Genomic DNA, 27,840 nt, shown 5'->3' with positions numbered 1-27,840 from the left:
ATTTCTAAAATGTCTTTAAAAGGGGCTTTTTTATGCGGAGCGCTCCACGCTCACCCATCGTAGATATAATTGTCCATTAGCACTTCATGTGGAACATCTTGAGTGGAATTATTGTTCCATGAAGTCCCAAGTAACCTCTACCATCATCCATCCTTCCCACCTAGTACAAGCCCTCTGTATCATCGAACAACCGGCCGTTAGTCTGATCATGGGGTTAAAACTGAATCAGGCTATTATTACAAAAAATGGTCAAATTGTGATCTATAAATTGCCCATCCAATGCCATATAAAGATAGTTAAACACTTCATTCTAATGTCCACAATTTCGTAAACACCTCATAGCTTCCGTCCGCAATCGCAGCGTTGCCAAAGGACCCAATCCAACAGGGCCTACGGCTGGCCCCTGGAGTACATATGTCCCCATGACGAAATCCTGACTAAACGCGCCTGATCCCAGCCCCTCCCCCCCCCCCCCACTCCATGTTGAAAATCTTCCTAAGCCTATGAGACAATTACCGAACAATAGCCTACACATCGATTAAAAGTTTTTCGTGATCCACCCACTTGTTCTATTCAGTGCAATTGGTTGATTGGTTGAATGTTTGTCGTGAATATTCATATAGATACAGTTATAAATATGCAAAAAAAAAGGAAAATGGCGACCTCCTGGTGTCTCACTAGCATGCGAAACAGCCTCCTTAAAGTGGTTAAGTTTTCTGTCATACAAGGAAGAAATACACAAATCGGAGAAAATTTTGTACAAAGGTTGGTAGAGGCTTATCAAAATATCTTTATGTTCAGTCAAATTCGATAGCACTTCCGTCTTCGGCCTCAGTCGTTTCCAAATTCGTGCTACTAGTACTAGTACTACCGCGCCTAACGTTATGCCTACAATAAATAACTGTAGAAATATATTTAGCCTAGGCCTAGGCCTACCCTAACTTAGTATAGGCCTAACGGCCTACATACTCGTGCTGTACTTGTTTTGCGAAATAATAACTAAATTATCACTCTACGTATTGCAGGGCATATGGAAATTCATGTGAACTCATGATTGTATTACAGAAGAGTGAACTAAGACCCATGATCGCATGTGAATAATCGTTATTGTTACTGGTACTAGTACTAGTAGTAGTAGTAGGCCTAGGCCTAGTGGTAATACAATTAATTACTATAGCACTTGGTAGTTATATTTCAGTGTAGTGTTACTCAGTCTTAGTAGATACTTAGGCATAGGGTTTAGGCCTAACAATAAAATTAAGTTAACATTGTGGGTTTTTTCACAAAGCAAAGGCAAGATAATTTCGCATAACAAGGCTAGGGCTAGCATTCACATTACAGTAACTACTGTAAGGGCTATACTATAGCCTATAGGCTTACTGTCCAGATCATTAAGCTCTATTGTTAGTGGGTAGCCTAATTGTATCAGTTGTAAGTGAATAGTAATTGATAAGCTGTCACACTGTTTTTCCTTTTTGCTGTTTAAACCTTGCTTCTTGTAATACACCTATATGTATCCACTAAAAAAAGCCTTATATTTTATGTCCTGTAGGCTAATCAAGCTTATATCTCTACAATGCTGTACTAACATTTAATCACAACATGTCTCTGTCAGAACTTACATAGATTTAGAGTTGGTCATGTGCAGGGCGTTGCATATATTTTGGACCTGTCTGTTCCTCGTACTGTGGTCCGCCCGCATCTCAATCTCATTTAATAACTATTTAAAACATTTATAAAAGAAACATGTTATTTCAAAAGGAATGTAAGATATGAGGTATAATTGAATAATTCTTTGTGCACTGCATGCATGTGAAGTTGATGATCTTCCTGCATATCACTGTAAGTGTAACAGGAACAGAATTCAGGATCTTGCATATACAGTACATGTGTCTTTCTTACATGCCTGTTTTTGCACAAGTATGCATTCAGACCATGCATTGCTTACTGTCTTCTCAGATTAAAAGCCTGTACTTGCAGTCACCTCATACAACACCGCTCTTACTATGATAACACACTCACATCAGAAAACCAAAAGTTTGTATACCAATGGAACCTTCTTAAGCACCAGTTTGGCCCAAGTCCTTTAAAAGATTCTCCTTGGCCCAGACAAGACTGGAAACCGGGATCTAAAAGAACTGGTCTGATAGCAGTCAAACTGGGTATGTACCCAATGTGGACTAAATCTGGAAAGAAATTTGTCACCACAGCTCTACAGGTAAGGAGAATATGAAGTTTTATTGCAATATATAACATGAAACAAATCAAGTCCAATTGATAATGCAGCATTACAAACCTCAGAAACTCAGCTGAAGTTGCCAAACATCATCCTAAGTACGATAGCCATAACTTGGAACATCCAGATTCCTTCTTGTTACAATGTTATGTGATAAATAGTGATTTGGTATAGGTACAGCAAGGGATTTCCATTTTCATGAAAAATCTCAGTGAAATCACCCCACAGTGTATGTTCTTTGACAAATTACAACAAGATGTTTTGCAAACATCTGTAGTCTTTTAGGGTGTGTGGTAGTGCTGATAGTCGACTCTTTCTTTTGTCGATTAATCGAATAGCTCTTCTCGCCATTACTCGGTTCCAGTTATGACCTCATCACTGTTATCTTTACATTGCAGAAAGACAGTACAAAGAAATCTTTTCCCATGGTGCACTCTCATTATTTGTTCTTTTGTGTCTTAATGCATGGGGTCTAAATCAACATCTACCAAACAAAGACTGTGAACAACCTTCAATCTACAAGGTTTCTCAAAAATCATACATGAATCGTAAATAAAAATGTTTGAATAAATGTACAGGCTACAACAACTATTAGCACTAATGAAAGCAAACATGCAAATAATGAACTTAGATGTAACTCTTTGTACGGGTGTGATGTGTAGTATGCAAGAGATTTCTGGAAAAGAACGTTCTAGGCTAGGCTCTAGCCTAGCGCTATAGCAGGCACATATTTTGCACATTGAAATGAAACTACACTGCAATTGACACACTCTATCAGACATCCTATAAATGTGAACCAGGCCAGTATTGATGTAGTTGTAAACATGTTTGAAGAGATGACAATACTTTGGCAATCGTAAAAGATTAATAAGTTATGAATTTGTAATTTTGTGCAATGATAAAACTTTGCTAGGACTGAATGTTGCCACTGTAGAACAAGAGTATAACTGACAAGCAAAGGCATGAATCTAACCGGAGCAGGTGCTTGCCAATTTTGTAACACAGCACAGTGCTAGTGTAGCATTGTGAGAACCTGTATACTTTTGCGATATTTGTTGACAAACTGCTTTAGTGTTGTTTCTGATAGTTTAGGCTATTTTCAAATGTAAATTATGTGTAGTGCTAGCTTGTAGTGCAGTAAATCGCAACTTAGGTTTTGAGCGCAATTTAATCGAACATCCAAAGTGTAATCGCGATTACTGGTGTTTAATGGAATACGACTAACAGCACCAGTGTGTGGACTCTGTTTGTTCACACATTTAAGTAAGCCTTAGCCAATCTTCACAATTTTGAGGAGGTGAACTGGTACTCTCTAGTCAATAGGTTATTAATCTAACATATATTTGTTACCTGCCTCTGACATTAACAATTGTTATCAGTTAAGCAGTACAGTACTTGATGGGGTTTTTTCTAAAATTTGCTGTTCTTAATAAATGCAAGACTGAATATAGCTACAGTTGTCTGTACTCTGCAACATAGCATTCCATTAACATTCATCAGAGAATCCCTCTAAATCTTTGTAAATAACCTGTGCAAGGATGGTCACAGGTGGAGGTAACTGGTAAAGAGGGAAACCAAAACTTAAATACGAATATTTTCTGTATGTACAGTACACTGAAGACATTTCTGTCTTTGGACCACCTCAAAACCATGAAACATAAAACCGGCAGTCTTTACGTGATTCTGTCAAGTTAGATAATGTGTTACTATCTTACGTGATTGTGTCAATCCATAAATTGTACTTTTGTTATTCCTCAGATTCAAGATTGTAATGTGATCCGATACGTTCCTCCCGATGAAGCTCCAGGTGATGATCAAACTGGAAAGAATGCTGCCATCGAAGTCGGAGCTAAGAATGCCTCTCCTCTTTATGTAAGAATAATGTTGAAGACTTGTCTCTTACTTTTTTATACAAGTCTGTGTTTTCTGCTTATCTCTTTTTGATTGAGAGAAGAAAAAGCTGTCAATAAATTGCCGATTGATCTAGTGCATGGGTGGGCAACCTTTTTAAATGAATGGGCCAGATATAAGGCATGAAAAATTGACTGGGCCGCACCTAACCAATGACCTGCTGTTGATTTCAAACCTTTGATTCCAAGGACTTTCAAGCAATAGGTGTGTGTACTTAATCTATTCACAAAAACATAATGTCATTACAGTACAGTTGATAATTAATGGGGATAATAGGTCTACATGTCAGCATCATTAGTGCCGATAAATTCTAAGCAGCTAGCTCGTTTTTTGTGATGATGTAAAATAGATTGATTTATTTTTCTTCAGACATCTCACGGGCCGCAAAAAAATCACTGGCAGGCCGCATGTGGCCCGCGGTCCGTAGGTTGCCCACCCCAGATCTAGTGGGAAGTCTACCTGTTGGTGAATGTACTTTCTGTTGACTTGTTCTGTCAGTCAATTTACTTTTCGGCCACTCCTTCGGGGGTTAACGTCTGCACTTTAAACAGTGTTGAATCGTACAACTAATGTAACAATCTCTTATGTTTTAAGGATTATGTTGGTACATAAGACTCAAATTAGAGGTTTGCACTTTGCAATGTTCACAGTGTTGTAACTTCACAAGAGAGGCAACTGAATAGATCATACAACTAAGAATGTGAAAGACTCATCAGTAAATGAATAGTTGAGGACACTCAAATGTGTTGTTGTTGGTGGCAGTTGCTTACAATTTACAAATGCATTTCTATGGAAGCTTAAAAGTGCCATCAACATAAGAAAATTGCAGAAAAAATGTTCAATTGCTCAGTTAAAGCAACTGAGCAATCCAACAATTTTGTGATTTTTGATGTAAAGGTATTAACTTGTTATCTAAAAAATAATTTACTGAAAAATGTTGATTATTGGGGCAAAGTTTTCTTATATTGATGGCACTTTTAAGCTTCCGTAGCATTTGTGAATTTCAAATACTTAGAGATGTTGAATTTTCATGAAGGATTGCTTCTTGAGACTTAATTCGTTGGATTACTTAGAGCCTATACCAATCAAGCTACTAGATGATCACTTGTACAGCTAAGAATCACGATTCCCCAATAGCTTTGGATGGTTCGTTACACAGTTATTAGCCTAATCATAACGTGTTATGTTCTTCTACTTTTTTCCCCTTTTCAGATGGACAAAGGTCTCACTCACAAGTTTCATGACGCCTGCGTACCCCTGAAACAGAGGACTGTCCTCTTCTACGTTACAGAGAACTCTACCATTCAACCAGGTATTTGATTTTGATAGTTCTGGCCCACACTGACTGATATACTTTCATTTCCTGCTGCTTTTATACATGTATTGATTAATATTGTGACATGGGATGTTGGATGAGCATCATTGTCAACCTGACCTGACAAGGGCAGTGAATACAACAAACCAAAAGAAGACATTAGACTTGGTGCCTTGTAACACTACCCGGGATGTGCCCACGCTGGGCGGCACTGGGTGGCCCCGCCCAGCACTAAAAATTACCGCCCAGCACTGTCTTAAAAATTGTGAATCCTGCCAAGCATTATTTGCATCTAAAATCCAGACATTCCTAACAATATATTCAACATAAATTGGGCCTAGCCTATGCCAAAATCATACAGACTAATAATGCATCAGTTACGCATGCGAGAAACATTACTTACGGCTCTCAATCGGTCCCTTGTAAAATCTCTTTGAAACAAACTAATAACTTTTACCAGGTACGTAATATATTTCACTAAAAAAAAAAATTAAAAATGTAAATTGTTAGCAAAACTAGTACTTAGGTATGTGCTTAAAAAGCTACACAAGTGCCAGCATTTGGCATCTGAGCACCTTCAAAAATCGAAAAATTACTCAAAGGGCAGGGGGCACCCCGTCCACCTTAGATCCCTCCCCCAGGACGGCAATCAGTATACCCGGCACCCAGGAAATCCTGGGCACATCCCTGCACTACTGTTGCCTATGTTAATACTTTAGGGTGGGAAAAGGAGGGAGGGGGTGAAGTAAGTTTGTTAGGAGAGGACTGAAGGGGGAGGTCAATATGAGGTCAATATGTTTGCCTTCTCCTTTTATTTTTATGGAAGATGAAAGAGGTTCTAGTATGGTTGTCTTATTATGCTCAATCGCAGACTAAATTTTTATATCTGTTCTGCTTTGTTTTAGGTACTCCACTTTATGCAACACATTTCAGACCGGGAATGTATGTGGACTGCTGTGGCAAAACGTAAGTATAGCTCATCTCACACTATTGCCCATGTGATAGTCTTTATACATTACACTGCAAAAGTGTACACTTTCTCTACCTGACATTTGTAATATGGAAGCATGGTTAATGAATCATAAAAGGGATATTCCTACAGGAAGGGCTGATATTAAATGTACTTCCTGAAATGACTCATGTTTCATGTGTTACTCTGATTACATATTTCTTACAAGTCCAAAGCCTAAAATAATTGAGATTTCACAGACATAAATGATAGCTCTGCTCCCTTATGTTGGTCAGGAGACCAAGAGATCATGACTTAAAAAAAGTCTTGTGGACCTCAACGTCACAGTTTCTATTTTTAAAACTGAAGCGTCGAGTGACTTGTGTTCTGTTGCTCTTTATCCACTGTCGCCTTATCAACAAGTGAGGGTACAGTGTATAATTTAATAAGTTTTGCTCTCTTCATCAATATCAGGATAGGTAAAGGTTTCCAAGGTGTCATGAAGAGATGGGGTATGAAGGGACAACCTGCCTCTCATGGACAAACAAAGACTCACCGGAGGATGGGTGCTACAGGCGGAGGAGGAGTAAGTTTCATCATATGTATATATTTTAGATCCTCCTGCAAGCAGGAACTCGCAAAGAAGCCATCATTGGCTTATCAAAGCCGCAAACTGACCGAAGTCAGTCTCTTTCATTCATATTTAACGTCCATGATTATGAATTGTCAATTGTCAACAAGTCTGTAACTAGACTACATACCATTAATCTTGGAGTGACTCAAACTCGGACCTTATGATTGAAAGGCACCAGCGTTAACCACTGAGCTAACACTCCTAATATATGATGCTGAACTGTGGGGACAGGGCATGTATGGTAATATTGAAAAATAAGTTTGAAGCTAGATAAGGGAATACACACACTTTTCAGCCTTGCAACTGTGAGAAATACCATATAAAGGACAGAAAATAGAAAGGATTTATAATACTGTGGTATTAATGTGGTGGGCCAACATGGGTTAAAGTGATATGAATTAATGATGCGGATTTTAAAAAATGCAGATATATTCAGAAATCAGTCGGAGCTTGGTACTCAAATCGCTGTCACATATTCTGTTTTAAGTTTTTGGCATTACTTTTAAGTTCCTTATTTTGTTATTTGCAGAGTCCAGGTAGAATTTGGAAGGGAAAGAAAATGCCAGGGCCAATGGGTAACATGTGGAGATGGACAAGATGTTTGAAGGTAAGATGAAGAGAGGTTGAAAGAGGGCTCACTAGATCCTGGGTAATTTCAATTAATTTCAAGCAATTTCAAGTAATTTCTTCTTGACACCTCTGGACAGGGTTATAGTCATGTGCTTAGCATATCCTGTAATATCCTTTAAAGCTGTTTTGAGGTTTAGGCAGCCAGCCGTCTTTTGCACGGCCAGTTTCACAAACTGAAGGCCTATTTTTCCGTGCAAAGTTTTCAGTACTGAGTACGCAAATATATAGAGTTACAAACATGAGAAAACGACGTCAATATTGTATTGGTTTTTCTCTTTTTTTGCTTCCGACTTTCCCTAATTTTACCAATCAAATCTCATATTAGACTAACTAAACAGCTTGCATTTTACCCTCCGATATCTCAAAAACGGTTTCTAAGGGGTTTTTTCCCCCTTAACCCCAACAAGGGCCCATAAGGGGGGCACATAGACACCTTATGTGAAGGGTGATCTCTTCGCGATCACATTGATGCCTTCGGCATCATGTCGCCCCAAAAAGGTAGGACACCCACTTTAAAAATTTGGACACCCAAATCTACCATTTCTACCTCAACTCCTGGTTTGAGGTGAATGCATTGCACCCTGTGCTGAGCAACCTGCTTATAGAGTCTGTACACAATAATGTTGGTAATGTGAGTATGTTATTAATCAGTTTTCTACCTCTTGTGATCTCGCTGACAGATTTGGCGAATCAACACGAGACACAACATCATCTTCGTGGAAGGGAACGTCTCCGGAAGTAAAGGAGGTTTTGTCAAAATCAAAGATTCTTTGAACAACAGATTTGAGAACGATCCTCCCCCGTTTCCGACTCACTACCCAGAAGATGGGGACGCCCTACCAGAGGAACTGTACGATGAAGATCTTCACGAGATGCTCCAGGAGAGCATAGCGTTTGAAGAAGAGGAGGAGGAGGAGAGATGATGAGGTATAAGTCATTTCTTCAATTTGCAGTGGTAGATTAAGCTGATGAGTTTGGGGGTTACCCCATTCTATGTAAGGAATAAATGTCATGTCTGAGAACCAAACCTAATGTTTCAAGTTTTTCCCAAGATCACTATCTTTGACAGGAAAGTCATAAACTGTTATATATATGTTATAACTATTGACACATTCTGTGCTTTATTGTATCATCATGGTTTTTAATGACAACAGTTTAGGATGCATTTAGTACCATTTACTTGGTATGTGTGTGGATGTCTAGCATCTGGTTGGACAGTGATAGCTAGAGGAATGATACATTATAGATATGTATTACAATTTTGAGAATGTAATACATTATAGATATGTATTGCAGTCTCAACATTACCTATTCATTAGCATTGGCTGCTGATGATGTGTCTTGGCATATGTGAATACATTGACCTTATCATACAACCAGCCCACTTTCCTAAGACCAGTAAAATCAATAATCTCAGAGTGTGGCAAACTAGATCCAGTAAAATTTCAACTCTGCTGTGTGAGTGATGTTATTTTTTTGGACATTGCTTGACCCCAATGTATAATAAATGTTTTGTTTCGTCTCAGATGACCATCAGCAACATCAATGAAGAATCGCAGAGATAGCCATGTTGAGATCTACACAGATTGGAAGTGATTGGTATGCTTGTGAAGAACACAGATAGCTCACCCATTGTCTTGACATACATAATACACAGTACGGGTGTATTCAAATCAACGTCACAGACTGAAACTGAACATTTTCCTACCTGCCTCCATATTTTTAGTTTTTTCTTGTCGCAAATTGCTCCTTTCAGAAATATAAGAACAGGGACTGAATTAAAGGCATTGAAGACTTGCCCCAAACCGTGTGCGGCCATCTGAAAAAGTTAACTTTCCATTGCTTGCAAGTGAAGTATTTTCCGTGTCGCTACAAAATGCAGGCAGTAATGAAACGTGATACCTTGTTATCTTTTATCTAGACCTGAGATGTCCATCACTGCTATGTACACTGTGTTGTGGGTATTGACCGTAGCTGCATGTATTGACTGTTCACTAGTGTCTAATTAATGACAGTAGCAAGCTGTGTGTGTATTTTCTGGGATCGATGGTGGTGTCTAATTCTTCTGTTACACCTCATTTGAAACTAGGTCAGATTACCGGCATGAGACGTTTCTTTGTGCGCGAGTCTTCAATACCTTTAAAGCGAGAAACAAATATATAGAATATCACAATTGGTAAGAGCAATAGTGGACCTGTCTTACACCCTGTTCAATACCTTCTACAGAAGGAGGAGTAGGGGGCCGGGTTGGCAAACAAAGAGCACACACAAATTGTCAACAGTCCTGTGAAAAGTTTGGTGTAAGTCCTGTGGGAAGGATGGATTATTTGAGTATATCATGAACCTGCTCTGATGTTAAGATATTTCCAGTCAAAGATAACATTACTTATCGACGGTCAGTATTTATGTTTATGTTAGATTATCGAACCATAATAGAAAAGATACGTGAATAGTTCCTGATGTATTCCTTATTTCAGACAACATGTACTTAGTGTGGCTGTCATGGTAAAAGGTCATCCATCTAACAATGTATACCTTATGGTTTTAGTAATGAAATATAGAACAGAAATTTATGATATTCATATTTTATAGACAATGATTATCACCTTCCGATATAGCTATGCTACAAGACATTCTTCTGTGAAAGTTTACAAACAAGCACTTTCTATGGTTATCTAATTTAGAAAACTTATTTGGCCATTTTATCATAAACATTGAACATACATATTTCATTTTTTTTGGGGGGGGGGATGGAGGAGAGGGATAGAGGAGAGGGTGGGGTTTTTAAAAATAGGCATTTTAACTTACATATCTCATTTTGTGAAGTTTGATGTTCTTTGTACACCTATGGAACCTGATTAATATCAGTTTCACATATTCTACAGTGTTACATAACTGTGACAATGTGAGCCATATTTAGGAAATATTAAATGGAACTGCAAATGGAATTTATCTCTTCTGTGGTTCTTTTTGTACTCTTAACATCTTTTGTTCCACTCTAAGATATACTGGAGTGGGTTTGAAATATTGGGTAACAGAGACAATCTCTTAGTCATTCCCATGTAAACATACTATTATGCAGGATTCATATTGATCATAGGATAATGGTTGCTTAATCAACACTGGACAAAATATTGCTAGCAAAATACTATTCTCATTCTTATTTGTCATTTTGTATTCATCTTAAAAACAGTTCTGTACATAAAGGAACAACAAAAGAATATTAGATTAGAATGAATAATGCTTGGAATCTATGTACACAAAATTGTATCTCTATAGCATAAATAAAAACGATCATTAATAAATAATATTTAGTGTTTTGAGATGGAATGAATCACATTAATGCCTATAAGGAAACTTTTTTTACAGATAACAGCTGCATTCAGTCTGATGATTTGGTTAACATGTATCCTACAATAATCTTTTGTACAAATGTTTTCACACAACACATCATTATAAGAATATTGGAATTCATTTACATATGTGCAATGTATTAAAAAGTAGAATTCATCGAAATGCCCTCATTATGAATAAAAGGGTTTAGAGGTTTCAAGCTCTGGTAATAAATAAAAGTACATTTCAGGAAGTAAGGGACAGTGCTAAATACAGAATGTATATATACTGAAGTATTCACAAACACAGTAAAACAGCTCCTAACAAGGTTTTGAATAAATATTTTTGTGTGGAATGTATCATCTTAGGAGGAATATTGTAATGTACGAGTCCTAACAGTCAATATAGGTCGATATAGCTGTTTTACTGGTGTTAGTAGGAATTTAAAGCAAGTTAGGATTCTTAAATTGATATAAAACTTTAAAAACAATATACCTCTTTGTTTTAATGATGAAAATGCTACAGATACATTTATTACTTATAGTATACAAAATGCCTTGAAAAATGCCTGGGAATTCCCTCTGGATTGTATTGAATGACATTTGGTGGTAGGGGGTCCTAGCAACACTAAAAGTGTATTAAGTGTCAGCAGAATACATACCTGCCCACCACTGTTGCGTGATTGGTATTAATTACATCAGGTGGTAATCATAGAAAGGCCGCATTTGGAGAATATTTTGTGTGTTTATCACTGATGTGTTAGGCTCACTACCAAAAGTAGGCTATCCTACAAGTTGCACTTAGAAAGGCCAGGTATTACCACAAAGTCACTATTATCAGACATGATCCTTCATCTGTTGAATGGTACTATAGCTTCCTCTACATAGCTTCTGCTATCCTACAAGTTGCACTTAGTAAGACCAGGGATAACCACTAAGTCACTTTTATTAGACATGATCCTTCATCTGTTGAATGGTACTATAGCTTCCTCTACATAGCTTCTGCTATCCTACAAGTTGCACTTAGTAAGACCAGGGATAACCACTAAGTCACTTTTATTAGACATGATCCTTCATCTGTTGAATGGTACTATAGCTTCCTCTACATAAGCTTCTGCTATCCTACAAGTTGCACTTAGTAAGACCAGGGATAACCACTAAGTCACTTTTATTAGACGTGACCCTTCATCTGGTGACTGGTACCATGGCTTCCCCTATGTAGCTTCTGCTATACCACAAGTTGCACTTAGTAAGACCAGTGATAACCACTAAGTCACTTTTATTAGACATGACCCTTCATCTGGTGACTGGTACCATGGCTTCCCCTATGTAGCTTCTGCTATACCACAAGTTGCACTTAGTAAGACCAGTGATAACCACTAAGTCACTTTTATCAGACGTGATCCTTCATCTGGTGACTGGTACTATAGCTTCCTCTACATAGCTTCTGCTATACCACAAGTTGCACTTAGTAAGACCAGTGATAACCACTAAGTCACTTTTATTAGACGTGACCCTTCATCTGGTGACTGGTACCATGGCTTCCCCTATGTAGCTTCTGCTATACCACAAGTTGCACTTAGTAAGACCAGTGATAACCACTAAGTCACTTTTATCAGACGTGATCCTTCATCTGGTGACTGGTACTATAGCTTCCTCAACATAGCTTCTGCTATACCACAAGTTGCACTTATTAAAACCAGGGATAACCACAAAGTCACTATTATCAGACATGACCCTTCATCTGTTGAATGGTACTATAGCTTCTGCTATACCACAAGTTGCACTTATTAATACCAGGGATAACCACTAAGTCAATTTTATTAGACGTGATCCTTCATCTGGTGACTGGTACTATAGCTTCCTCTACATAGCTTCTGCTATACCACAAGTTGCACTTAGTAAGACCAGGGATAACCACTAAGTCACTTTTATCAGATATTACCCTTCATCTGTTGAATGGTACTATAGCTTCCTCTACATAGCTTCTGCTATACCACAATTTTCACTAAAGTAGTAAGACCAGGGATAACCGCTAAGTCACTTTTATTAGACGTGACCCTTCATCTGTTGAATGGTACTATAGCTTCCTCTACATAGCTTCTGCGATCCTACAAGTTGCACTTAGTAAGACCAGGGATAACCACTAAGTCACTTTTATTAGACGTGACCCTTCATCTGGTGACTGGTACCATGGCTTCCCCTATGTAGCTTCTGCTATACCACAAGTTGCACTTAGTAAGACCAGTGATAACCACTAAGTCACTTTTATTAGACGTGACCCTTCATCTGGTGACTGGTACCATGGCTTCCCCTATGTAGCTTCTGCTATACCACAAGTTGCACTTAGTAAGACCAGTGATAACCACTAAGTCGCTTTTATTAGACGTGACCCTTCATCTGGTGACTGGTACCATGGCTTCCCCTATGTAGCTTCTGCTATACCACAAGTTGCACTTAGTAAGACCAGTGATAACCACTAAGTCACTTTTATCAGACGTGATCCTTCATCTGGTGACTGGTACCATGGCTTCCACTATGTAGCTTCTGCTATACCACAAGTTGCACTTAGTAAGACCAGTGATAACCACTAAGTCACTTTTATCAGACGTGATCCTTCATCTGGTGACTGGTACTATAGCTTCCTCAACATAGCTTCTGCTATACCACAAGTTGCACTTATTAAAACCAGGGATAACCACAAAGTCACTATTATCAGACATGACCCTTCATCTGTTGAATGGTACTATAGCTTCTGCTATACCACAAGTTGCACTTATTAATACCAGGGATAACCACTAAGTCAATTTTATTAGACGTGATCCTTCATCTGGTGACTGGTACTCTAGCTTCCTCTACATAGCTTCTGCTATACCACAAGTTGCACTTAGTAAGACCAGGGATAACCACTAAGTCACTTTTATTAGACATGATCCTTCATCTGTTGAATGGTACTATAGCTTCCTCTACATAGCTTCTGCTATCCTACAAGTTGCACTTATTAAGACCAGGGATAACCACTAAGTCACTTTTATTAGACATGACCCTTCATCTGTTGAATGGTACTATAGCTTCCTCTACATAGCTTTTGCTATCCTACAAGTTGCACTTAGTAAGACCAGGGATAACCACTAAGTCACTTTTATTAGACGTGACCCTTCATCTGGTGACTGGTACCACAGCATCCACTATGTAGCTTCTGCTATACCACAAGTTGCACTTAGTAAGACCAGGGATAACCACTAAGTCACTTTTATTAGACATGACCCTTCATCTGTTGAATGGTACTATAGCTTCCTCTACATAGCTTCTGCTATCCTACAAGTTGCACTTAGTAAGACCAGGGATAACCACTAAGTCACTTTTATTAGACGTGATCCTTCATCTGGTGACTGGTACCATGGCTTCCTCCTAGATGACTTGTACTCCTCCACCAAATCATTCAGCTTGTCAAAAGAAGTTGTCTAATAAAGAGAGAGAGATACAGTAGATGTTTTACAATTTTTAACACTGCTCACAGACTGACTTGCTGTTATAAAAATGTCAGAATTTTAAAACCACAGAAGGACCCTTTCTTTGCAATGGATGTTACTCTGGCATACAGAGTAAAACCATATGTAGTATAAGCTGCAATCTATATGCTAGCATACAGAAATATTTCAGTAGTTTTGAAGTACTCCCATTTTCTAGAATATCTAATACATTTCTTGTTAAAGGCTTTTAGAATAGATTTGGTGGGTTTTTAAGTTTTGTTCTGTTGAACTAGCTGACATTTTTACACATTTTGTAATGAAAGATTAAACCAATGTCACATACCCAGCTTCTGGAAGAATGCAGTAACATCCCCAATACCTAAGGTTAAAACACCTTCCTCAGTTAAATTTCAGACCCATAGATCTAGCAAGTATAAGTTTTACCTTTATGCAGAAGATTTTATTACCATATTTATTCTATTACAATCTCAAGTGTGTCCTACATTTCCAGCATTTGTTATATTTTCCTTCTCTGTCATAATTGTCAACAACTTTGCAATATTCTTTGACTGGAAGGTATACAAGCAAGCAGTATGGTTTTCCGTTTTCAATGTTGTTATATAACTCCCACCAGGGCAATGTAAACAGTTCGTGTTCCCATTTCTAAGTTCAATAGGGAAAAGTTTGTGCCATTACTTTGTTCACTGAGTTGATAATCTGACCATAAATACAGAGATTCTTCATAATATGATGTGTCTGTGGTTATCTTGAGATTTAATATGGTTTTTATGCAACAGATTTTCAATTACCAAACTTCCATGATTCAACTCACTAGTAACACCAAAACACTGAAGTAAGCTATATATATATATATATATATATATATATATATATATATATATATATATATATATATATATACAGGTGGTTTTCAAAATGATATTAAACATAAATATAACCAAGAAAATTTATTAAAGAAAAAGTGAAAGTAACATGACTGTTAGGGTGATGTCTCAGGCATGGACTCAACTTGTTAAAGATAACACTTGTTTTAGGCATCAATACACAATTACAAAAACACTTTCAACTATTATAATGTTATCATATGATAATATTATTATTATTATTATTATTATTATTATATTATTATGATGATAATGACTTATGATCACAGTTGCAAAACTAGAAAAAGAAAAGTGTTTCTCTTAAATAAGTAAGTAAGTGTTTGTCTTAATATTTTCATTCCACTCTTTGTACATCAATATTATTTTCTTTAATGTTGACTTTTAGTTATGATGAGGCTTTCAATGCACAGCTAAGAGTGAAAGTACAGAGACATTTGTTTTGATAAATACAAACCTTTGGATTGTAGATGTACAACACCTCTGTTATTCTAACCATCTTTCCATGTTTCCTCTTGGTGTAGAAATACCTCTTGCCCTCCAGGATGCCATTAGTATTACCAACTACAGACAAAAGATACAGAAGAGGTTTATATATATTGGCAAAATTAATTTCAAATTTGTGGCCTTGGTATCTCACCTGTCAGTACAGTAGTTGTTCTCCCAAAGTCCTGTTTCTGATCTCTAAGTCACAATTCACACTAGGTTTACTGAGTACTTAATCAAAACTGGGATGTTAACTTTCTGTGTATATGACCACTGTTTAGGACTTGCATGTCTTTCACAAGTGAATGTGTTCTCTGTGTGACATGTTTTTGAAAAGACAGTTCAAAAAGAGTTTAATCTTATAGGTGATTGAGGCAGATGGGGTTGCAGGCTCTCACAGCAAAAACAAACATTATTTAGCAATTTGCAAAAAGCAAGCTTTCAAAATCTATAAACAATATTAAAAGGGCAAAGACATTGGAATTTCAAACAGTTACCTAATAGTAACTCCTCTGCTCCACCAATTGATCTATCCTGTTCTTACTGGTGGGGAGTCTTTTGCCCTCCCTCCCCCACCAACATACCCCAAACTTAGCTCTTCCAAAATTGTTTTATAAACTTCCCAAGCAGTATTCAGATGCAGATGCAGATGCAGATTCCAGACTGCACCATGAATACAACACCAGCCAAATTTAATATACTTGAAAGTGACCTTTCACACTGACTGCACCATGCATACAACAATAGCCAAATTTAATATGCTTGAAAGTGACCTTTCACACTGATTACACAATGCATACAAGAATAGCTGATTTGATATGCTTGAAAGTGACCTTCACACTGATTACACAATGCATACAAGAATAGCTTATTTGATATGCTTGTAAGTAAACTTTCACACTGATTACACAATGCATACAACAATAGCCGATTTAATATTCTTGAAATGGACCTTTCACACTGACTGCACCATGAATACAACAATAGCCAAATTTAATATACTTGAAAGTGACCTTTCACACTGACTGCACCATGCATACAACAATAGCCAAGTTTAATATGATTACATTTCACACTGACAGCACCATGCATACAACAATAGCCAAATTTAATATAATTGAAAGTGACCTTTCACACTGACTGCACCATGCATACAACAATAGCCAAATTTAATATACTTGAAAGTGACCTTTCACACTGACTGCACCATGCATACAACAATAGCAAAATTTAATATAATTGAAAGTGACCTTTCACACTGACTGCACCATGCATACAACAATAGCCAAATTTAATAAACTTGAAAGTGACCTTTCACACTGACTGCACCATGCATACAACAATAGCCAAATTTAATATGCTTGAAAGTGACCTTTCACACTGACTGCACCATGCATACAACAATAGCCAAATGTAATATAGACACTGACTGCACCATGCATACAACAATAGCCAAATTTAATATACTTGAAAGTGACCTTTGACACTGACTGCACCATGCATACAACAATAGCCAAATTTAATATACTTGAAAGTGACCTTTCACACTGACTGCACCATGAATACAACACCAGCCAAATTTAATATACTTGAAAGTGACCTTTCACACTGACTGCACCATGCATACAACAATAGCCAAGTTTAATATACTTGAAAGTGACCTTTCACACTGACTGCACCATGAATACAACACCAGCCAAATTTAATATACTTGAAAGTGACCTTTCACACTGACTGCACCATGCATACAACAATAGCCAAATTTAATATACTTGAAAGTGACCTTTCACACTGACTGCACCATGCATACAACAATAGCCAAGTTTAATATACTTGAAAGTGACCTTTCACACTGACTGCACCATGCATACAACAATAGCAAAATTTAATATAGACACTGACTGCACCATGCATACAACAATAGCCAAATTTAATATACTTGAAAGGGACCTTTGACACTGACTGCACCATGCTTACAACAATAGCCAAATTTAATATACTTGAAAGTGACCTTTCACACTGACTGCACCATGAATACAACACCAGCCAAATTTAATATACTTGAAAGTGACCTTTCACACTGACTGCACAATGCATACAACAATAGCCAAGTTTAATATACTTGAAAGTGACCTTTCACACTGACTGCACCATGAATACAACACCAGCCAAATTTAATATACTTGAAAGTGACCTTTCACACTGACTGCACCATGCATACAACAATAGCCAAATTTAATATACTTGAAAGTGACCTTTCACACTGACTGCACCATGAATACAACAATAGCCAAGTTTAATATACTTGAAAGTGACCTTTCACACTGACTGCACCATGCATACAACAATAGCAAAATTTAATATAGACACTGACTGCACCATGCATACAACAATAGCCAAATTTAATATGCTTGAAAGGGACCTTTGACACTCACTGCACCATGCATACTACAATAGCCAAATTTAATATACTTGAAAGTGACCTTTCACACTGACTGCACCATGCATACAACAATAGCCAAATTTAATATAGACACTGACTGCACCATGCATACAACAATAGCCAAATTTAATATACTTGAAAGTGACCTTTCACACTGACTGCACCATGCATACAACAATAGCCAAATTTAATATAGACACTGACTGCACCATGCATACAACAATAGCCAAATTTAATATACTTGAAAGTGACCTTTCACACTGACTGCACCATGCATACAACAATAGCCAAATTTAATATACTTGAAAGTGACCTTTCACACTGACTGCACCATGAATACAACACCAGCCAAATTTAATATACTTGAAAGTGACCTTTCACACTGACTGCACCATGCATACAACAATAGCCAAGTTTAATATACTTGAAAGTGACCTTTCACACTGACTGCACCATGAATACAACACCAGCCAAATTTAATATACTTGAAAGTGACCTTTCACACTGACTGCACCATGCATACAACAATAGCCAAATTTAATATACTTGAAAGTGACCTTTCACACTGACTGCACCATGCATACAACAACAGCCAAATTTAATATACTTGAAATGGACCTTTGACACTGACTGCACCATGCATACAACAATAGCCAAATTTAATATGCTTGAAAGTGACCTTTCACACTGACTGCACCATGCATACAACAATAGCCAAATGTAATATGCTTGAAAGTGACCTTTCACACTGACTACACAATGCATAACAAGATTGCCGATTTAATATGCTTGAAAGTGACCTTTCACACTGACTGCACCATGCATACAACACCAGCCAAATTTAATATACTTGAAAGTGACCTTTCACACTGACTGCACCATGAATACATCACCAGCCAAATTTAATATGCTTGAAAGTGACCTTTCACACTGACTGCACCATGAATACATCACCAGCCAAATTTAATATGCTTGAAAGTGACCTTTCACACTGACTCCACCATGCATACAACAATAGCCAAGTTTAATATATATACTTGAAAGTGACCTTTCAAACTGATTGCACCATGCATACAACAATAGCAAAATTTAATATAGACACTGACTGCACCATGAATACAACACCAGCCAAATTTAATATACTTGAAAGTGACCTTTCACACTGACTGCACCATGCATACAACAATAGCCAAGTTTAATATACTTGAAAGTGACCTTTCACACTGACTGCACCATGAATACAACACCAGCCAAATTTAATATACTTGAAAGTGACCTTTCAAACTGATTGCACCATGCATACAACAATAGCCAAATTTAATATACTTGAAAGTGACCTTCACACTGACTGCACCATGCATACAACAATAGCCAAATTTTATTTACTTGAAAGTGACCTTTCACACTGACTGCACCATGCATACAACAACAGCCAAATTTAATATACTTGAAATGGACCTTTCACACTGACTGCACCATGCATACAACAATAGCAAAATTTAATATGCTTGAAAGTGACCTTTCACACTGACTGCACCATGCATACAACAATAGCCAAATGTAATATGCTTGAAAGTGACCTTTCACACTGACTACACAATGCATACCAAGATTGCCGATTTAATATGCTTGAAAGTGACCTTTCACACTGACTGCACCATGCATACAACACCAGCCAAATTTAATATACTTGAAAGTGACCTTTCACACTGACTGCACCATGCATACAACAATAGCCAAATGTAATATGCTTGAAAGTGACCTTTCACACTGACTGCACCATGCATACAACACCAGCCAAATTTAATATACTTGAAAGTGACCTTTCACACTGACTGCACCATGCATACAACAATAGCCAAATGTAATATGCTTGAAAGTGACCTTTCACACTGACTACACAATGCATACCAAGATTGCCGATTTAATATGCTTGAAAGTGACCTTTCACACTGACTGCACCATGCATACAACACCAGCCAAATTTAATATACTTGAAAGGAACCTTTCACACTGACTGCACCATGCATACAACAATAGCCAAATGTAATATGCTTGAAAGTGACCTTTCACACTGACTACACAATGCATACCAAGATTGCCGATTTAATATGCTTGAAAGTGACCTTCTTCACTGATTACACAATGCATAAGCCTATGACCTACCAGCATCATCCATGTGAAGTCCAACAAAGAGCATATGTTCCCCTCCCTCTTGTTCCAGCTGTCCAACATATCGTACGGTAGCAGATCGTAGGTCCGATGGCTTCATACCTAAAGTATTTCAATATATGAAAAAATGATAAATCAACACTGACTTTATTTTCCACTAAAAAGAGATTCAACCTCAAAACTGAACCTTGCCATTGTTATTTATTAAATATTATTTTAATTAATTTATAAATTTTTGAGATGTTGTATTTAGTGTTGCTACGATAATCGTTTTCAATATCGGTATCGGCCGATATTTGCAATATCGGCAGCATATCGGTATCGGTAAAATTTTGCCTAATTGCCGATAACAGCAAACCGATATTGAACTTTTCTTTTTAACAGCAGTGCTACTTCTTTATACTTGCAATGATCTGTTAATCTGCCTAAGACGATCCATTTCTTTAGCGTCAGTTAAACTCAGATTCATTTTCGATTAATATCCATGGAAAGCTGACCCTCCGTAACCTCTAAAAACATGTCTACAGCGCGCGAATATAACCAATGACCTTCGTGAACCTTGGCCTACACACAGCATTAGTGCAGCATATATACACTGTACTAACCTTTCATTTTCTCAAAGGCCGTGAAAACCTTGAACATGATGTATAACTGCACAGTTCAGCAGTGTTGGAAAACCTTGTTCAATTTCCCGCGAACACAAAATACTGACAACTTTTTTATTTAAATTGTCACGAAACTGATAAATTTAAAAAGGCTCACATTTACTGCGTCCAGTTTATTTTGACTGTTAAAAAATATCGGTATCGTATCGGTATCGGACCGATATTGGGATGATAATATCGGATATCGGCCAAAACCGATATTGGTGATATCGGCGCAACACTAGTTGTATTTGCAGAAATATTTGTACGTGGTATTGATGTTTATACTACATCTGCTCGTTCTCTACAGATAACTTGCAAATTCGTTATGAAATTCAATTTATTTTGTAAGACCTGAAGGTGACAATTTCACATGTTCAATAATCATGGACGGTCTGCGTCCCTTTATTCTGAACTACACAGAAATAACAGGTAGCTATAGCCACACTGATATGGACCTGGTACACTCCACAATGGTGTGGTCTGAGTTAGTGTAACAGCTGTGCAGCAAGGATATAAGGAAATTGTCCCAAGCATATTCATCAGTGTAAACCTGATTCTACTTACACTTCAATAAGTTACAAACTGCATTCAATAAATTCATTAATCTAGATATATATATCGTACAGAGAGCTATTTCCCTCACCTAGTATCTGGACACCACTTTTCTTGATACGAACTCTATCTCCTTCCTTGACGAATCTGGCCAAGAGATAATCCTCTTCATAGAGTAAGACTCCCTTGGGGAGTTTCGACTGTCTCCTGGACTCGATCCTCCCAGCGCTCGACTTTGGTCTCATCAATCTACTCCTGTCTCCAGAGGCGGAGCTAGCTCTCGCCCGATGAGGTGAGATAACGGGGTATTGCGGCTCATACAAATCATAGATATTTATCTCGTCGTCGACATCCATGTCATCTGAATGTTCCACATTGCTGAGTAGTTCCAAGAAGCTGCCCTTGGATTGGGTTTGTGTCTTCTCCGTTTTCTTGAATGCCCAAACTTGGCTGGATTCAGGACGGCAGGAGTTTCTGCCGTTGACAGGACAGAGGGGATCTGAACAGTCGTGGCTGTCGTCCAACGATTCAACATTCCGAACCTTATTCCATCTGTTTGTCCAAACACGTACAGAACAAGTTTGTAAACGATTCTAGAACTATTTTTAAACTTTTCTTGCTTATTGGCATGAAAGAAAATGTGTCAAAGGCTACTATAAGAATCTAAAGGGGGGAAATGCAAAGAGGCCATCTAGTTTCTTAATTTAAATCAGGCAAAAAATGTGTGAACACTTTACGAAGATTGAATCTTGGTTAACATCATGTCAGTGGCAACACAGATATCAGCCTCCAGTGTGACTTATAATCAGAATGCACGTTTGCAGAACTTTGGAGGTTTTTTGTGGGACACAAAATCATTTTAGTTTCAATTCTTTTTGATAGATGTTGAAGTCCTATCTGGTTTCTCTTTTGCTATCAGTTTGCCTAAGAAGATGATCCTACTAAGATCAGAAACCTTTCACACATTTTTAAGTCATGAGTGATTCGCTGCAGACTGAGTTCCCCCAAATGAAAGAATTTCAGAGAACATGGGTATGGGAAGAGCTTGACAAAAATACAAAAGTTCTCATCTATGAAAGGTTTAACAAGCTGAGGTATAAGCAGGGGTGTAGCCAGGTTTTTGGTGGGTGGGAGGCAAATTTCTTTCCCGATTTACAGGCACATAGCAGTGGATTGCCGTCCTGGGGGATGGGTGTAAGGGTGTAAGGTGTTTTTGCGAAAAGGGCATAGATACAAAATGGTGCTACTATTCCGTTTTCTTTAACTACATTAGTGTACTGAAAGTTTCCTTTTCTGGTACAAAAAGTTTACCAATCTTGGGGGGAAAAATACAAAAAAAAGTGCACGCCATGGAAAACCATCTGGTTATATCACATATTGAAAAAAAATATATGTGAATACAAATATATGGCCACTCAGAGAGACACTGCAACCGCGGGCATAGCGCACATATTTTTGAGGTGAACGTTAATTACATTATATTTCGTGGTTGACCCCCCGCACATAGCGCACATATTTTTGAGGTGACCGTTCATTACATTCTTAAACAGGTTAATTAAAAGAGGCGGTGATGAGTCCGGGAAATTCAAACCGGATACTGTTAGGTCGCAACACAAACTTCTCTTTATTTTTAGCGTTTTTTGCAAAGACTGCCCCCCCCATCATCTGCCCCATCCCCCAGGCTCGAGTACATTTAGATTTTTCATCATCACCCATCCCCAAAAATGTCTATGGGGGGCACTTGTTCCCCCTCCCACTCACCCCCTTGCTGGCTATGCCACTGGGTATATATGAAATGTCAATGATCAGACCTGAATCTCTTTGCAGATGGCCGTGGTTCCCGAGCAGCTCTTCTGATGTCCTCCATCAACTGAGCTTCCAGTCTCTCCATCTCCTCTTTTAGTTGAGATATTTCTTTCTCCTTTTCAGCAAGTTGGGATTGTAAATCAGGATAGTTCTTCAACTCTGTTTCCAATTTCTGTGACGAAAAAATGAAAATGTGTTACAGAGATGAAATAAACTTAAGCACATACTGTCATTTTGTCTTGCACATTTCATTCTACCAAAAAATGCCATCAATCATAGATCTTGGCATAAATGTTATAATTTCTCAAAAGTTGCATCATGTCTTTGTAGTTCCTTTGGATTAGACACTGAACTAGTACTTACTCTACAAAACATTCTATTTTTGTGATCTTGACGCTCAAGGTACTGGTAGGTAGACCTACTTGTAAACTACTTGTGAGTATCCTATTGAAAAGCGCAGTGTCAAATTACACATGTATGCGAATAGAATTAAACAAGAACTGAGCGTTGACAAGTCTATTTTCAGATTGAACTACATCCTTTTTCAACAGACACAAAAAGACTCAATATCCTATTTACAGAATGTATATTTGCATTTAAAACCTCAATGAATTATTACACTACCTACCCGTATCCGTGATTTGCTGTCTCGAATTTCGTATCGAGCATGTGTTAGTTGGTTCATCCTCAGTTGGAGTTCCTCTTTGGTCTCTTTCAAGATGTCTTCTACTTCAACCTTTTCACTTTTGTATGATTTAGTTCTCTCAAGTTCCTGAATAAATCAAAATGAGGAATTACTGGTATGAAATGCCAGACAATATTAAACATTTTCAGCATGTAATGTCGGACAGCAAACCAGCATCTTATCACACTAGGGAACTATCGATTGCACCACCCTGCATTTTCCTTATATCTATGATCTGTGTAAGACCATTCAATCACTTGCAAAAAATCCTCAAAAACATACAGTTTTTTTCAGTTTTGTGAAACAATACCCAAGCATTCTTCATTTGCATACATCAATGATTCACTTTACGCCCCGAGTGGAACGACGGTTTGACTATAAAGTAAGATGTTTCAAATTTACTCCATATTCTGAGACAGAAGTCTTTCTTGCAAGAAACAAACAACCTCTAGGTCTAATTAAATGTAAGGTCAAACAATATAAGATCAAGTTGCCCTTAAAGCAGCATTTTGCGTTTGGTCGCAGTTTTCTCCTTTTTTGACATGTCCATCAAGTTTTTTACATATATCAATCACATAACAGCAAGCTAAGATATTAGCCAAGTTTTTCCCTGCCAACAACGGTGAATTGGTGAGTAATTAAGGATATTTGGAGATAATGAGAAAATTGTCCACGATGTGACGGAGATCATTTCTCTTTGACATATCTGGGGCTGAGGGCGCTATTTCAGATTTGGAGTTGGAACTCGTGATTTGCAGAAAGCAAGGAATTTTTAGCCTGCACGTTTTCAGTAGATTCCATCCTCTTTTGAACAAAGTTTTACTACTGAATATCCATCCAAGAGTTACAATCTACCATGATTTAACTAATTTCATTTTTGGAGAGTCACAGTCATGTAAGTTTTGTGTTGAAAATTGAGTATTCCCTTTGTAAAAACCGAAGGTAGCCAGTGTTCCCTTTGCGGTGATTAATTGGGACTATTGTACCGGTTGCACGAAAGATTTCCCTGGGATCCATATTTTCCTATAGGGTCTTTACGTCTTGTTAGTGTGTCTTTGCACTGTCCCCAGGGGTTATCCCGTTATGTTCTTTTTATACCTCCAGACATTTTCACATTGTTTTGTCATTTTGACAGGAATTATAGGTGTAATTTGGTGGTTTTCAGGTTTGGGTGTTCAGAAATTGGGGGTGTTCGGAAACTGGCTCCCTTTTGTTTACTCGGTAAATTACGTATGATTTGTGTACTTTGTGATGTTTATTTACATTATTTAGCTCCACTAGGCTATTTTACACTACAGGAGTTGGTGTATATACTGTATGGTTTCCTGATAGTTGATGAAACAAGCCATATTCTTCTTCCTTTTCTGGATTACACCTTTTGTCATGTCCTGTATTTTCACAGATCATGCAGACTCCTTTTCTGGTCGAGTTACTCTGCATCATTGATAAGCAGACTTAACGCATTCATTGACCCTACCGGTCCGGCCCTTAAAGTGTCAAGGCCCTTTCACACATTTTATGTGTTGCCATTTCCTTTATGCTAGGCCTATGTTCTTTGTTCTTATGATCTATTATATCACGTACAAGTATGGTTCATTATTTTTCGTATATTACCTCGGTACGGTACACATATTCATTACTTTCAGGTGTTCTTACAGTGTTGTAATCTATTGATTATTTGTTTTGACCTAGTGGCTCAGTCGGGACAAGCCATTTGTTTTACGGTACTTTTCTACATCAATTTTCCATGTACATTTACATGTGCTGTTGTACCTTTAGAGTATAGACAACCAACCAAACATGTTTTCCTTGTGTTTATGAGACACCAGGTGTCTTTTGTGTCATCTACCATGTTCAATACACTTTCATAGGTTTTTTATCGATCATTTTCCTATTTACTAAGTAGCATATTTCTACACATTCTCATTTTGGAGCCCCATGATAGAGCCAGGTGAATTGCAGTATCATTGGATGAATGATTTGGGATATGTTTAGCTGTGCTTCTGTTGTTAACCCAACTGGTTCTCATATTTTATAACATTTTCTCATTTCAAGCTACCGGATATTATCATACGGCTGTTCCGGTTCTACCAGTATCTTATCATATATTTGAAGTTATATATCTTGCATGTTTTACTTGTGAGTAAGATATTTATGAGTCGTTTTATATTATATCTCAACAGTTCACCGTTGAAGTACAATAAAGTGGAAACCATTGCTCAGACCCTTGGCCGCTTCTTTTTTATTTTCATCGGTTGACACTAACTGGTCGATTACAATATTACCGGTTCTACACATTGGCCAGTACACACGATAAATTCCACATTTAAAATTAATCGCATACAGTTCCCCCAAACCCACTAGTTTGAATTCAACCAATCAGAGATGCAGGTTTAGTTATGAGCTGTTGCTAAAAATATATTCAAGACTTTGCGTTGGTACAACCAGGCAGTTGTTATGGAACTCCCTGGTACAACTGCCATATAGATTGTACACAAATCAAACATGGTGTTGTATTACGTATTGGTCAAAGACGTTCATAGTGTTTAAGTATTCATATTATGGGCGAGGTTTATTGGGATCCCAAAGGAAAATATCTTGGAGAAAAAACAAAGTTGAAAGTTGCATATTTTTCAACTTTTATGCGACTATTTGAAGTAAGATTTAAATAGATAAGCTAGTTATGTATGTCGTTATGGCATAATGGAGTCAGTGAGGTTGAGAAAAATCATAGAAAAGGACGCACGATGCTGCTTTAACAATTGAAGAGCTTGTAGCAAAGAAAGACAAACCTAGGGTAGTTGCTACTCCATCTCTTGTAGTTTGAAGATAGAACTTTTTACCAAACTTCTACTTCCAAAACCACAATTTTGGCTCATCTTTGGACTCACTTTTTCTACTCTTTCATTTCGTCTGATTTCCTCTCTAAGTTGAACCACCAAATCATCTATTTTATCCTGTAGGTTGGCTGCATGCTCTCTGCTCTCTGCTAGTTGTTTCTTTGTCTCCTCCAGATCGCTTGATAAATCTCTCACGTCAAATTCTTTCTCCCTAACTGTGGTTCTGTCGAGAAAAGGTTGATTATATCTTTTTACGACGCTTAAGTGACCAAAAATGTGGGAGGAGCCCACAAGGCTTATCGGCTTACAACTTACGTGTTGAATGACTTCCAATTCAACATTTTAACTCAAATTTGGAATCTTTTCAATTTAGACAGTCATTTCAGATGAGAAACTGTAGACAGCTCTTGGATGAAAAACCCACCTGATTATGACCAAGCCGGGTATCAAACCCAGAACCTCCCGATTGCTAAGCATCATTGCTTCAAATGCTACCGCCTGTATCCTCTTGGCCCCCTTTTCAACAGTCATTATTGTTTTATAATTCAGCATATAAATACTAACATGTAGTAAGATTTATTGAATGGGGTAAGTCTAGAAGTTGTTCAAACATATTGACAATCATCTTTGATTAATCAAATAAGAAGTAATTAGACTCTTAAGTCCCTTTAGTATCTTTCACTTCACCTAATCAGATACAATTACAATAATACCAAAAACCTACTTGAAGAAATCTAATCTCATAATAATCTAATCTAATCTATCTAATCTCATAATATCTAATCCCATCTCATCTCATAATCTCATCTCATAATCTCATCTCATAA

The 27,840-nt window shown here is 37.5% G+C and overlaps 2 protein-coding genes across 2 annotated transcripts in view; one reads left to right on the top strand and one right to left on the bottom strand.

Annotated features, from left to right (window-relative positions):
- The first annotated feature begins 609 nt into the window (after positions 1-609).
- On the top strand, positions 610-15,226 carry LOC139962074 (large ribosomal subunit protein uL3m-like). Its single transcript, XM_071961929.1, has 9 exons — positions 610-765; positions 1,960-2,218; positions 3,995-4,108; positions 5,360-5,459; positions 6,368-6,428; positions 6,886-6,997; positions 7,575-7,652; positions 8,356-8,602; positions 9,202-15,226. The coding sequence occupies exons 1-8, from the start codon at positions 638-640 to the stop codon at positions 8,596-8,598; spliced, it is 1,095 nt and encodes a 364-aa protein (XP_071818030.1). The 5' UTR covers positions 610-637; the 3' UTR covers positions 8,599-8,602; positions 9,202-15,226.
- LOC139965322 (uncharacterized) overlaps positions 9,989-27,840 on the bottom strand; it is a 40,404-nt gene continuing 22,552 nt past the window's right edge. The window contains exons 16-22 of the mRNA XM_071967562.1: positions 27,065-27,236; positions 24,117-24,260; positions 23,494-23,660; positions 21,774-22,234; positions 20,478-20,585; positions 15,840-15,946; positions 9,989-14,471 (exon numbers count right to left, since the gene is read on the bottom strand). Coding sequence (XP_071823663.1) covers positions 14,361-14,471; positions 15,840-15,946; positions 20,478-20,585; positions 21,774-22,234; positions 23,494-23,660; positions 24,117-24,260; positions 27,065-27,236 — 1,270 coding nt within the window. The 3' untranslated portion in view covers positions 9,989-14,360. The remainder of the gene's footprint in view (positions 14,472-15,839; positions 15,947-20,477; positions 20,586-21,773; positions 22,235-23,493; positions 23,661-24,116; positions 24,261-27,064; positions 27,237-27,840) is intronic.

This window comes from Apostichopus japonicus, chromosome 3, assembly GCF_037975245.1.
Source record: "Apostichopus japonicus isolate 1M-3 chromosome 3, ASM3797524v1, whole genome shotgun sequence".
Classification (NCBI taxonomy): Eukaryota; Metazoa; Echinodermata; class Holothuroidea; order Aspidochirotida; family Stichopodidae; genus Apostichopus; species Apostichopus japonicus.
This window is presented reverse-complemented; position numbering and strand designations above follow the sequence as displayed.

Coding starts and splice junctions, on each gene's coding strand:
- LOC139962074 (XM_071961929.1), top strand. CDS start 638: ATGCAAAAAAAAAGGAAAATGGCGACCTCCTGGTGTCTCACTAGCATG. Junction 6,429..6,885: donor GTGGACTGCTGTGGCAAAAC/GTAAGTATAGCT, acceptor CATCAATATCAG/GATAGGTAAAGGTTTCCAAG. Junction 6,998..7,574: donor GTGCTACAGGCGGAGGAGGA/GTAAGTTTCATC, acceptor TGTTATTTGCAG/AGTCCAGGTAGAATTTGGAA.